The 14,428-nt window shown below is 39.5% G+C and overlaps 2 protein-coding genes across 6 annotated transcripts in view; one reads left to right on the plus strand and one right to left on the minus strand.

The window, feature by feature from the left end:
- astn1 (astrotactin 1) overlaps positions 1 to 2,184 on the plus strand; it is a 288,872-nt gene extending 286,688 nt beyond the window's left edge. For all 5 annotated transcript variants that reach the window (XM_079569048.1, XM_079569049.1, XM_079569050.1 and 2 more), the window contains one exon: positions 1,200 to 2,184. In XM_079569048.1, the coding sequence (XP_079425174.1) occupies positions 1,200 to 1,437 (238 nt within the window). In that variant the 3' untranslated portion in view covers positions 1,438 to 2,184. The remainder of the gene's footprint in view (positions 1 to 1,199) is intronic.
- Positions 2,185 to 4,173: 1,989 nt separating this feature from the next.
- The window catches only part of pappa2 (pappalysin 2), a 38,140-nt gene continuing 27,885 nt past the window's right edge, over positions 4,174 to 14,428 (minus strand). The window contains exons 25-27 of the mRNA XM_079569046.1: positions 12,098 to 12,169; positions 8,647 to 8,745; positions 4,174 to 4,534 (exon numbers count right to left, since the gene is read on the minus strand). Coding sequence (XP_079425172.1) covers positions 4,415 to 4,534; positions 8,647 to 8,745; positions 12,098 to 12,169 — 291 coding nt within the window. The 3' untranslated portion in view covers positions 4,174 to 4,414. The remainder of the gene's footprint in view (positions 4,535 to 8,646; positions 8,746 to 12,097; positions 12,170 to 14,428) is intronic.

The raw sequence follows: 14,428 nt of genomic DNA on the forward strand, positions 1-14,428 counted from the left end.
TTTAATATTTTCCTTTATTCACACCAAGGTAAAGGCCACGTCAGTCATCAAAATGCTGAATTCACTGCGGCTTCTACGTTAACATTTTGCTAGTAAATTGTATTAAGCCCGTGTCTTTTTTGAGTGAGACTAAGCAGCGCCTGTGCTTGTGACGTCACTTTCTGCCAGTGGCTTAGGTGGAAAATCCGAACCTGGGTCAGAACACGTGCAAATAGACCCTCTTTGTTCACTCCACTTGTGCGGTGGTTAATTTCCTCTGAACTTGCACATATCGCGTTGTAGCAGGGTGCTCCCATGTGTCATCAGTTCATCAGTGTAACATGTTGTGGCTGTTCGGTGACGCTTCAACAGACTTGCGGCTTGGCAGGACCCGGGGACAGCTTGCTGTATTAGTGGCGGGTTTTGGCTGAATGATGAGGCGCTGTGAGTGGAATGAACGAAATCTGCCTTCCCTGCCACTTTAAACAAACACTTAGCAAAGATCAACTGCAACGGCCCAAGTTAGTTATTGCAGCTAATATACCTATAATGTTACGATTCGGAATAATTCTTCTGAGACGGTTTGGCCTTAGAAATCAAGCACCTTTTATTAAAACTATTTATTAAGCGGTAGACGTGTCCATCAATTTATTCAGTCATTCATTCAGACATTGTGTGTTTTGGGTCAAAGCTGGAATGTGGCCGTAACAGTGCACCTCACTTGGCATGCATTCCTCAGACAGGCAGACAGCAAGAGTGTCTTTTAATATGTTATCCTAAAATCCATACATGAAAGAGAGGACACAGTGTAAATATCTTTCTTTTTTTTTCCATCAATGCCATTAGTTCAACGGAGGACAGCAGCAGTATTTTTGTAAATTATGTTCACATAACAATTAAAAGATGAATCGAATTTCAAGTATTTAATGTGAGTTTCCAGTAATTGTTCTTAATCAGTCAAATACATCTCTTTTTTGAAGCCCTTGTTTAAGTAAGAAGGGAATATATTTTTCTTTAGTCAACAATGTTCAATTATGCTTATTTACTGGAATTCATGCTTTCTTATGACCCCTCACAGTTGGCTTTGAATAGTTTGAGTAGTTTCCTCTCGATTTATGTGGGCTTTTAGGTGCAGCAATTGTGAGATTTGTATACAAGAGTAAAGCTTTACTTACATTTTAGCACCTCCACTAACCTCTTTCCTCTCTTCACCCCCTCAGGAAGGCCGGCCTGATTCTGTCCCAACTGAATGAGCTCTCTCCCTGGTGTAAGGGACTGCTGCAGGAGCCTAAGATCGGCCTGCGCCGCATGTCCCTGAAGTTCCTGTCCTGCCGCTACACCGACAGCAAGGCCTTCGGGCTGAAGTGGTCCGAGATGGGACAGGACGTGCACAAGGCGTGTGATGAACAGACACTAACTGTCATGTACAACGATTATGGAGAACCCAAAGAACTCTAGAGGAGGGTTATTATTTATGTTTGCGCACACAAACTTGTAGAGAGATTATACACAGAATGTAAAGATGGATAGGGGCACTATTTATTTTCACCTTCAAATCACTATTCCAATCGTACACAAATATATATCTGTCAAATGAAAAAACAAAAACTCAAAAATGTCTTTAAATGCATGTTTTAGGAAAGGAAAGTATAAAAATGTAATTATTATTTAAGCCAGCCACGCCTATGGCCACATTACTCGGCAATAACAATTTCAAAGACCCCCTCTCCATCTTTGCAAACATTGCCAACAAACATTTCAAGAACAGTGTCTTTTTATTGAGCCAGCTATGTACAGTGTCATGTGAAAACAAATTAACTTGGCCAATTTTGCTTTATTGCGAGTTTTTACATGCAGTAGCCTATCTTAACAATATATTTTATCTACTCTATTTATCAGTCTAGTGTAGAGTTGCTTATAAAACCATGCACTTTTGACTTTCATCTCTTACCATGTGAAGTATGATCTGGCAGATTTACAATTGTCTGTAGTATGAATGACAGCAACATGGTCTGACGAGGGTAACTCGCATTTACAGGGAAAAGAGGGAGGTTTTAGTTGGATTCTATGAACATTTAGTTAGATTACTAATGCAATTTATTGAATGTAGTGGTAAATGTTTTGCATTTATACTTAATCTTAAGCACCACCTGCTCTGACTTTAAAGCAGTACTATGTTACTTGTTTACCTTAATAAATCCTTTTCGTAGTAGATATAGATGTAGTAGATATAGATATACAAGTGTTAATGGGATGATTTCATCTCCCCCTGGTGTCTCTGGCCAGAAAACCATGCTTGCAACTTCCCTGCACCGGGTCGGAGGCCCCAATACACACTGTTTGAATCACGAAGAAGAAGCTAATAGGCTAACGGGCAAAGCTAACTGCGGGCTTGCGCCACTTAAACAGTATGTATAGCCACGTTTGAGTGAGAAAAATTATCTCCATTGTGTATTTGGATGTACAATATCCTTCTCTCCCTCTTTCTTTTCTGTCAGTGTAGTATTTACTCTGACGGAATATTAATGAGTAAAAAAAAAACGCAACATGCTATGACACCTACAGTAGCGCTTATGGCCTCCAGGGGCATGAGTTACTTAGTACTGCTTTAAATCTTTGAATACAACTTCTACAGTGTGTATGATTTTTACACGCTTCCAGTATATGTTTTATTATGTAGCTGTTTTTATTCATATGATGCCATTAAAACAAAGGGAAACATTGTGTTTTGTTTCACAGTAATACAGTATTTGTAAACTAAAATGCCATGCCTTGTAGATTTGTATAGAAGGCGTCACATTGTATCGCAGTGAGTTTACTCTTGTACATAAATGTGTTCAATACTGTGTGCTTTAAATATTATAGTATTGTACCAATGCTTAATGCCAGTCAGAAGCCACAAACTAGCAAGTGATTTGTTTGTAGACGGAACTGTTAAAAAAGGAGACAAAGGTATCTTATGTACAGCTATTGCATGACAAATAGTCTTTAATGTATCTGGCTGTTCGTGGCTTTTTCACTTTGCTACTTCAAAATAAACTCATTGGTGGATATGGTTTTCTGGATACATATTTTATCTGTCTATGTTTGTGTATAAAATAAAATAAAGTCAACATTTGTATTCTACCAGAAAGACAAAACTACTACTTCTCCTCTTCAAACTAGTTTTACCAGTGTATTGTTGTTAGCCAGTGACTAACCCATACTAAAGCCTCTCTTTTTACTGTACTCTCGAAAATACTAAACAAAACCATGTAATGTATGTTGGTACTTGTTGGACTTTCTTTAATTTATACATGTACAAAACACCAGCCTTATTAAAAAAAACAAAAGAAACAAAAACACATACAGTAATTCCACAAACAGCGCAGGTAACTAGACTTTCATAAGGACAAGAAGAAAGCAGCTATTTGTTATACAGTTTCTGTTAAATAGTACATACATTATCAGATATGTTGTGTTGACTACTTCATTGCCAGGCATTATACATTCATGGAGGTTTTTTGGTTGTTTTTTTTTAAACCACATGTACAATGTCCAATAAACATAAATGCATAATTCGAAATATGACAACAACAAAAAAGTATTGAAAATGATTACAGTTTGGGAAAACACTTGAGAAAGTCTATTTGAATGAACAATACACACGGTACAGACATCCTAAAAGTCATCTGAGCATATAACGACATCGATCTAGATATTTGCAGCTAGAGTAAAGGCTACTGTGGAGAACACTGTGTTGAATAATAAACAGTTGAACCAATATGAGCATTACAAGCATAATGAGGTAATATTTGTGATATTTAAAAATGTCCTTTCTTCCAGCCACTTGTCTCTCTTTGGTTTGACAAGTCACCGATGTTTCCTCATACTCATTCAATTTGCAGTGTTGATTTTTCCGGCACTGCCAGTTCTTTTTCATAAGTTACATCTGAAACCACTGCAAAGCATTTCGTATAAAAAAATGAATTTTACACCACAATTGTTTCTCGAGGGGGTCAGATCGGTAGCACAAAATAAAACCGCTTAAATTGGAATTATTGCTTGTGTCTAAGTCAAAAATGAAAAAATAAAACAAAATATAAATCGGCGTCTCCCAACCAAGGGTACACGGACCGCTCAGGTTTAAATAACTTTGATGATGTTTTTCAATCAAATTTTGATCGTTTTGAAATGTGATAGGTGAAGAAATGCTGTAAAATTGTTTGGACAATATAATACACCCAGTGATGTCACTGCGGCAACATTCGGACAGTGAACCCAGCATAAGTAAGACTTGAGCGGCTTTTTTTCCCCCATCGTTTCTGGATAACTTCTGCCTTTTGTGTTTTTTATTCTCCGGATCAAACACTGACAATGTCCGAATACGATCTGCGATGTTTGTTTGTTGTGGTGAGTTTTCTGTGGTTGGATCTCATTTTATCAACGGGACTCGTCACATTCCTGCGTTGGCACCGCCCCCATCCGAGTGCTTGGCCTGGCTCTTGTTCTCTTCTGCTTCTGGGTCTCGACAAGTGCACTCGTCCTGATTACAGTCCGCTCCGAACTGGATGACCTGTCCAAAACAACATCGCAATCAGCGCGGGCACAGCACAAGGGCCTTTGACTCTGCCTCCCGTTGGGTTTCAAATAACACGCCATTCTCCATAGACTTGTTATACGCAGATCTATTAATGATCGTAGAATATTGTGGAGGTAAGTTTTTTGTTTTTTAAACTGAGCCAAGCATTCATGATCGCATTACAGGGCTAAGCTTGTCTTAAGAAGCAGTACTACATAACTTGTTCACCTTAATAAATAATTTTCGTATACCTTCTGGGGGTAATACAAGTGTTAATGGGATGATGGGATGATTTCATCTCCCACTGGTGTCTCTGGCCAGAAAACCACAATTGCAACTTCGCTGCCTCCGGGTCGGAGCCACCAATACACACTAATCAGAATCACGAAGAAGAAGTTAACAGGCTAACGGGCAAAGCTAACTACGGGCTAGCAGGCACTCTCTCCCTTTGTCTTTTCTGTCAGCGAAGTATTTACTCTCACGGACAATTAATGAGTAAAAAACCGTAACATGCTAAGACACCTGCAGTGGCGCTTATGGCCTCTAGGGGCATGATTTACCTCTGCTTTAAACTTCAAATTCTAATGAAATGCAGCTGCATTTTATGAAGAGTGATGCATGGCGGATATATAAAGTTGTTGACAAGAGAAAAAAACTGTTATGGACAGTTTACGTAGAGCACTAGTATATTTTAAAGTAAGGTTAAGTATGTATCAGGTAAAATTATAGTTTTTTCAGCTCTGGCCTCAAGTGCTGAGAATGAGAGGAAGATTTATTACTGTGGAGTTGGAGCCAGCAGCAGGTCTTTGAATGGCAAAAACAGATAATAAAAAAACAAATTTACTTGAAGTGACCTGGCGGCTACTGGACAACATTGCCCCCATCGGTCCAGTGAGCGCTGAAAGCTAAGTGCCGCTTAGTAACTCAAGCATGCTCTTCGAAGACTTGTATTTCCTCACAGTTTCAAAGAGAGGTCCAACAGCCCCCCAGAGGCCGATAAAGCGCATGATGTCAAATGGTTCGACATGGCCTTTTGAATGGAGAGAAGCCTTGAGGGTCTAGAGGGGGAAGAGGGAGGAACGCACCACCGCAGAGGTGAACGGATGAACACATGTTAAGAATCAACAACAAGAGGCTGCCAGCTCTGGTCTAGGAAGAGAGCCATCACCACAGGCTGCAAAATAAACTCCAGTGCCCCGCAGTCTGCTGCAAGAAATGTAAACACCGACTTCTTTAGTCAAGAGAAGAAAGAAAACTGAGCAGATGACAGTTACTGTGGAAGATGCTTGGAACTAACCATTGAGGGACAATATTTACGCAAACAGAAATGTGCCACACCATTCTTAAACTGCAATGGAAAGTCTACACAAGTTGATATTACTCATCCCAATGTTTGTCAATCCCAATTTGGCTGTTGAGCTCAATATTGGTTGTTTAATATTGGTTTTATATCACTTCTCCATGTTGGGGACTAGGGAACTGTATTTCTAGAACTGCCAATCATAGTATTCTACTTTGCAGAATCTAATTTGTAATGCTTTCGTGTATTAACAGTAAAAAGCTTGAGAGACGTAACATAAGACGCAAATATTTAATCTTCTATTATAATTCATTAATCACGGCGTACAAGCAGATTAAAGAGGTTCGTTTTACACAGTACTGAATAGCCAAGTTGTTGGCTCACCTCAAAAGCATTAGGATTAACTGCCTGTTTACGGCAACATTTTTGAAAAGAGAATAAGAGTGATAAAAACCCACAGAACTCTCCAATAAAACTGCTGCTGTTTTACTGTTTGGCCTATTGCTGGTCAAACATCAAGCCAAAAGCCGAACGAACAAGTCAAGTGAGGATTGTGCTTCCATAGATGGCAAGGCCTGCTCTCATCCTTTATAAAGAATTTGAAAAAGTAAACCACTTCATAAAACATGGCAAGCAAGAACGTCCTGGGTTTGATTCCTACGCTGGAGGCCTTTCTGTGTTCTCCCACCATCGCTAAAAAAACAAAGGTAATCTGGCGCGAGATCTGAAGGCGCTGCACTGCGGCTGTCCACTGCTCCAGACAGGTTGTCCTGAGGCACTGGTTGAAGGTGGCCGGGTCAAATGCAGAGGAGGACTTTCCCAGAAGGGACAATAAAGTCTCCAAATACAAAGAAATAAAAAACCTTCCTTACCCCTCTGCACTAAAGGTCTGTTCAACTAACTCTTCTCTTCCTACACTTATTTTTCGACTCTTTTTTTGTTTGTTTTTGTTTACAGTGGTCCGATCAAACCATGAAATGTCAGCGAGACCTGAACGTTTACACCTCGCCTCCCGCTCCGCCCCGCACCGGAGCACTTAGTGACCCACTGGCAGCTCATTCATTATGACAACTGCTCTGGACTCACTGAACCTGAGTCAGTCAAAGCAAAATAGCAGGGGTCAGAATGAGAACGAAGAATGTATGGCACAGGCTAAATACCACCAGATCATGTGACATAAAGTCGTGTTTTGTGTTCCTTTTGGCAAAGAAAGGAACACTTTCAATGACTTGCCAAAAAAAATCAAAGTCAATCTCGTGAGAATTTCATGTTGTAAGTTGCATCCTCTGATTTGAGCTGCTGTCCTTATACTAATGCTCCCTGCGCCTGTAAGGTAAAAAATAATGCGTAGAATATAAAGAAATACTGAAGAAGTCAGTAACTTTCTCATCACATTCCACATGTGTCGAGGGTCCTCTAAAAAAAAGTGTATCCAGTACGTTCGGTTTCCTTAATGTCCACTTTGGGAGAGACGTTTCAGAGGAAAAAGCTCCTGTTTGTGTAGTGTCATTTGCAGAGGCTCTGACCCCGGCTCGCTCATTATTATTCATCCCATTCCTCTAATCCCCAACATACACAGCAATCACACGCGGCAATTAGCGCAACGTGATATGGCTGCATCTTTCTGCAAACACAAGTAAGCCGATCACACAGGTCTTGTTAGACACTCAACTATTCAAGACCCCACTGCAAAAAACTACAAATATCGGGTTATTTGGGGGGGGGTTTGATGAAAAGTCTGGCAGAAGTTCCACGTATGCAAAGTCCTCTTGCCATTGCACACTGTAAAGTTAATGTAATGTATGCATTTTTCAGTAAATAGTGTCAGAATAATATAGCTAAGATGAGGCGGGACATGGCAATCAGATTGTGTCGCCAAAAATATAAACAATTTTGATCATTTTTAAATTGCAATACATTTTCTGAACGCCTTTGTGTCTGTAATCCACTGCAAAAAAGTTTCAAATGGATTATCTGCATGTATTTTTCCCCTATTCACCTGCAGTGTCTCGCCTTAATCTCATACAAGATGTGATAACTCCAGTCACAGTGTTCCACTTTTACTCCCGGGTTAACAGTCGGTAACCGCGCACCACACAAAAACGAGTTGGATTACACAGCCTGGAGTCAAATACCTCCCTATTTTGGTGAAATGAAGAAAGCCTGGTGCTGATAAAATTGTGTTGCGTGCCACATTTGGACTCAGGCTCATAATTTGTCTTGTATGTTTATATGCGCTATACAAATAAGCAAAACAAAATAGAATCAGAATAAAGGGTGTGTGTGTGGTTATAAAGCAGAGATAACTACTAATAGCCTCTGAAACTAAATTCTAATTAATTAACGACAGCACTGCTTTCCCTTTTATGCATAAAAGAAAACCACAGTCTGTCTGTGCGTCTTTGCTACTTAGCTGTATCAAGTTCAGCGCAGCGGAGCAAATCCAAAACACGGGAGTCGAAAGTGTGCAGCGGCGGTAGGGGTGGTGAAAATCTGCTTATTTACAATTTGAGTGGAAAAGCTGGAGGGCACAAGTCTCCTGTGTTGTTTTAAGTAGAGACGAGGGCCGAGTCGTTAACAGCAGCCAGAGGAAAGGAGCAGGGAATTCTGTTTGTTTGTTCAGAGCGAGTCTCCTGTGTAGCACCACTGCAGCCGCGCCAGAGAGGCCTACTTCTACTACTGTAAACAGGAAGGATCTGACTTCAGCATCCAGCCACTGCGCGCGGTGTGAAGTGTGCGCCAGCAGACATTTAGCCCTCTTCAGAGGTGCAGATGGGAGTGGGTAAGTGGGTTTCTAATGGCGTACCTTTCGACTGGACAGAGTGGAGGGGCAACAGTCTCCTCCATCGTACTGGCAGTAGGCTCGGTTGTTGATCGTGTCGCACCAACCGTCTCCGCCAAAGGGCTGCAAAACAAACATCGCTCAGTTAATCAGTCTATCTATCTATCTATCTATCTATCTATCTATCTATCTATCTATCTATCTATCTATCTATCTATCTATCTATCTATCTATCTATCTATCTATCTAATTGGACATTCATCCATTGATCATGACAAGAATGATGATTGTTATGATCAATAACAATAACTATTAATAATTACATTTATTACTATTATTTATTAGCATGCTGTGTTAATGATATGAAATGGTAAAACCTCCTTGTTTGCTAGTGCTGCAAACGTCTGTTGATTGTATGTTGACAATTGCTACTACAGAGGATAAAACTTAACTCCCAAATATAGGTATATATTTGTGTTTTGAAACTGATGTAGAATACTCAGAAAGGATTGTATTTTGTTTGTTTAATGTAAATGTAAAAGTAAAAGTAATGTATAACTGTACATCATGAATTGCAAATGTAATGTACATGAACAAGGGGTAGGCACTTATAAGCTTTTGCTTCAGTCTACTCCCTTTGAGCTTCCATTAACTGTATGATTGTGAAACTCTGGAGAAAGAGAAAATGTTAATTGTTCAAATAAACTACACACACAAACAATCTATCTATCATTCCACTGTGTTCCTGGTATAATCTTCTGTAGCGTTAAACTGCGTATAGCTGGGGTGGCTGTCTCCCCCAAAGGGTTAAGTGGCTCTGACATCCAGTCGTATGTTTTATTGTGGGGATTTCCTCTTTGTTATAGAATCACATCTCGCCGAAGCCCATGGACCTCACACTCAGCCACAGGAGAGCAGTTCTGGAGGTCACGGCTCATGTTGAGGTTAATTAGGATTTACATTGCTTCCCGGCCGCGAATACCAGGCTTTGAACTCAGGCGTACACGTCCATGAAGGCCATTAAAGCAGCAAGAGTTGGCTCCGCACCTCTGTCCCTAAAGGGGATTTAAAAGGTCAACTGCTGTATTACTGTATACAGTGGCTTCTTTCAAAAGCACTGGTAGAGTCACACACATACATGTACAACACATCAGGGCGACCGGTACCTCTGATCCCGCTTTCAATGACTGGGATCAGTGATTTTAACCACTTAAGAGGCTTCTCTCCCAGAGAAATATGCTACAGTAGAGTTTCCGCATGTCTTAGATAATATACGGTTGTGTTGTTGTTAATATCTTAAACATTACATTTTGGAGGGAAATTCTGATCAATGCACTTCCATCATCTTAAACGACTTTTGAGTCTGCGGGACATTACAGATCAAACTCGGAAAATTAGAATATTGTTCAAAAGTTAATTTATTTCGGTAATTCAATTTAAATGTTAAAATAATATATGATATAGACTCATTCCATGCATTTTGATGATTATGGCTTGCAGTCCATTTTCAAAATATTCTAATTTTATGAGATTCTTCATTTAAGGTTTTTACAAGTTGAGCCATAATAATTCAAATTAAAACCAATAAAGGCTACACATTAAATCTCACTTTGCATGTAATGAGTCTATCATATAATAGTTTCACAGTTTAAGTTGAATAACATAAATGAATGCACTTTTTAACCATATTCAAATTTTCCGAGTTTCACCTGTATAGCATGAATGGGGGTGAATAGTGGGGAGAGATATTCAGCAAACTGCTGGAGTCAAAAACATTCATGCAGCGCTCAATTTAAGAGATATATTTATTTTGAAATCACTTATCCATTAAGGTTTATTTTTTTATTTTTTTTAACTTAATCTTTCTTTATCTGAGCTAGTATGTCAGAAGAAAGAATAACGAATGCAAAAAAGTCAACAGTAAATTTAATTAGGGACAACATTTTACACATTTTGGAGTTAGTTAGATAATGTGTTAAGATATAATTTCTTAATACTGCGTTCCAAAGCTAGTCGCAAAGTCCCATTTGTGACCATAAATCCCTTTAATACAGGGAGGGAGGTGTCAGGAAGTGCATCTGACGTCGCAGTTATGTGGAAATATTAAAATCATTCCACATTCACACATGGAGGGAGAGGATCTACAAAAGACTCACTGTAAAATGATTTATGCCAATATTTAAAATGTCAGACTAAAATGAACATGGCACTACATCATGATCGCTTACATCTCCCAATAATTGAAAGTGCCTCTGGATTATGCAGTATAGACCTGCTTGTGCATACAGGCTAACATCAAATATATAGGGGAAATGATGTGATTACCATAACAGTATCGGTAGCTGGTTCCAAGCTGCCATTTAAGTGATTTATCAAATGATATGACATGGTAATAACACCCAGAGGAGTATGTAAGGGGAAAGCAGTGGCATCTGGAGGGCAGCACATGTGGTCGGTTGCTATAATTTACAGCGCTGTCTCGGGGCGGCTGGTCAGGAGCAACTGTTTCGCCTAGCAACATTCACGGGAAGGTGGAGAGGGAGAATGTAGCGCTGGCACGGAGAATAGGAGCTTTAATACCGAGAGATATCAACAGTTTATGTGTTCCATCGTCGGTAGGTCCAGCCCAAGCCAAATTCAACAGGGAAATGCCAAATGAAATATATCTGGATTCAGGAAGGTTTACTATGATTTTAGATATCAGGCTGTTTGCTGGCAGTAATGTTTGTTCATGTATTGGTAAACTACAAGGTCAAGTGGGTGGTTGTGATCTTACAAAGAAGTGATTTTTGTTTAACCAGGTAGCCTAAATACACACTTTTCATGATGCACGTTGGTTTCAGTCTAAGGAAAATTCGGTACTTTGTTTAACAGAATTACCCTTGTTTGGTTAAATGACTTTGAATTCTAAGGAAATTCTGCTTCGATTGTCATTGATGTGTAATATTGTAAACTGAGAAATAACTTCTGACAAAGTGGAACTATGTAATTTTCACATATTGTTAACCAACCGAAAAAATGAATTCAACAATCCTTTCTTTTTTTTATATTTTTTGTTCCGTTTTCCAGTGTAAAAAACACTATGAAAAAAACCGACGTCTTTTTACTGTATTACTGTATCAAATGTTTTCATAACCCTAGTGAACCGATTGACCACAAATCAACTTCAAGGACAAAATCTTCACTTCTCTGTATCGTATATCTTGCTCGGTGACAGGTGCCATAGTATCAAGAAAATGGATGCTCCTCGCTTCACCTTCACTTGACATAACTCTGTGAGGGATGGTGCATATTTCACTGTGAGATGGACTGTGAACAGATAAATTAAGCTCTCATCTGGTAGACATTGCCTTTTGTTTCCTTGGCTTGGCATAATTTGTCAGAACAAATACAGAAATTCCCGCTGTTTTTTTTTGACAGAAATAGAGAGCGTGACAAATATTTAGTCTTTATTTGGCCTTCACAAGTCTCTTACCTCACATGATTGGATACAGTGGATATGCTGAGGGTCAGGGAACCACTTCATCATTCCTGTGCACACTATGCTCTGGAAAAAATGAAAAAGATGTATTAATTAAAGGCCCTGTACCTGATTTCCTTCTTTATACACAATAAAAGAGGGAGCAGGTTGGAGCAGCTGCAACAGTAGGTCACCACCACCGGGTATGGAATGAATGCACTTTGAGAAGCCTCAAACCTCCGACTTGTGTAGGCTATTGTTATTTTTGTAATTATTATTATTATTATTTTGCACCAAAAGGTTCTATATAACCAGACAGCAACGCATGGCCTAGCCGAGGGGAAAGAAGCCCATTATGGGAGTCACAATTTTTCACTCTTTTTAGCTGTTTTCTGACTGACTATAAATAAACAGTATTCATCACACACCTATATAAGGTCAAGCCAAAATCGTAGAATAGTAAAAGCATGCTCTTGTTAGCATATGTAGCATGAAGCTAACGTAGATTCCTGTTTAGCATTGTCCATTTCTTACTGTAAAGCAGTACAAAGTAACTCATGCCCCTAGAGGCCATAAGCGCCACTGCAGGTGTCGTAGCATGTTGCGTTTTTTTACTCTTTAATTGTCCATGTCTTTTCTACGCTGACAGAAAAGACAAAGGGAGAAAGGGATATTGTGCTTCCAATTACACAATGGAGATTTTTCACTCAAACTTGGCTGTAAATACGGTTTAAGTGGCGCTAGCCCGCAGTTAGCTTTGCCCGTTAGCCTGTTAGCTTCTCCTTCGTGATTCTATTAGTGTGTATTAGCGCCTCCGTCCCATAGGCAGTGATTTTGTGTTTTGTGTTTTTTGTTGTGTTTTTTCTAGCCAGACACCCCAGGGGAGATGAAAGATCCCCCAATCATCCCATTAACACCTGCATTACCCCCAAACGGACTACAGAAAGGATTTATTAAGGTAAACAAGTTACTTAGTTCTGCTTTAAGTATTTATGAGCTGTTGAACTCTTTTGCTCCTCTCCATTTCTCTGCATCTTTATTTAGAAGAAAAATATATTCATAATACAGCATTTGTATACAGTAATGGAGAAATGGGAGAAAGTTTAGCTTTTTCACTTGTTTTTTCTCTTCTTTGTTTTCCCCCTCTGGCTGCTTCAAACATGACCATACACAGTATATGCAATTTCAAATATGCCATCTGTATTATACTGCAATTGAGCTCCATATTCCAATTTGAAAGTCTACTTGTTATAGTATAATATCATCTGACTTGTAGTTATAGCAATAGCTCATTTCATGACACACAAAGTGGAAGCAGTGTGTTAAGGGTTATATTTTTCATAGACAGTGTTTTGTAGGGTTTTATTTCCTTTGTTTTTATTTCCTTTGCCGTACACAGCAGCTACAGTAGTTGTGGCTGGTCATGCCGCGTGAACATCTCTGGCCCAAGCATTTGATCTTCGGGGTTGTTACGGGTGTTTGCAAATAGCTGACTAATAAATATGGCCAGAGAAAGAGATCCTCCCCTGAGATTTCCTGTGCAGTGTGACCCAGTGATTGAGACCTGATACTGACATATTTGAGATAACACAATGCCTTGAAAGCACAAGGCGCTGTGAGAGACATGACACACACAAGTCCATATCCATCCAAGTATTTGACCTGAGCAGAGTTGGCTGCACTTCACTGACCACCCAAAAGAAAGGTGAAAGTGAGTAATGTTCGCAACCCCAAGTGATTTCATTTTTATTGGGTAAGAGGACCCACCTAAGAAGCAACTCGAAAACAAATCACTGTTTCTGAGAAAGTCTGGTCTTGATAAGTTGTGCATGGTTAGCCTTTGTGTCAGATGTGAGTATTTCTTAAAAGGTTTGACGTCAACAAAGACCTCTATCCTCACTATCTGCTGCATGTCCGGTAACAGCAACGCGGAGGCTCTGATAACCAGAAACACACTTATGATAAGAGCCGGGGCATTCGTCAGGTGTGTGATACTGATTATTGCAACAGCAGCAACATAAAAACTCTTGGAAAACCAGAAACTATTGCCTGCATTTGCACTTTTTGTCAAGACCCTTCTCTTATGTCCATGAATGCAGTGTGTGAATATGTAAAATTGCATTGTAACATTTCAGACCCATAACAATAAACAATAATACATACTTTTATATACTGTAGTGGCACTCAAAGCACTCACATACTCACATTACATTAAGGAAGCCATTCACATCCACACACTGGTGTAAGCAGACATTCCAGGCATGGTGGCTCAAAACCATGCAAAAATAATCTACAGTAAGCTTAAACATGCTGCCAGCCTTTGGATAAGTGGGTAAACGCTCCACA

The sequence above is a fragment of the Gobius niger genome (assembly GCF_951799975.1).
Source record: "Gobius niger genome assembly, chromosome: 13".
NCBI lineage: Eukaryota > Metazoa > Chordata > Actinopteri > Gobiiformes > Gobiidae > Gobius > Gobius niger.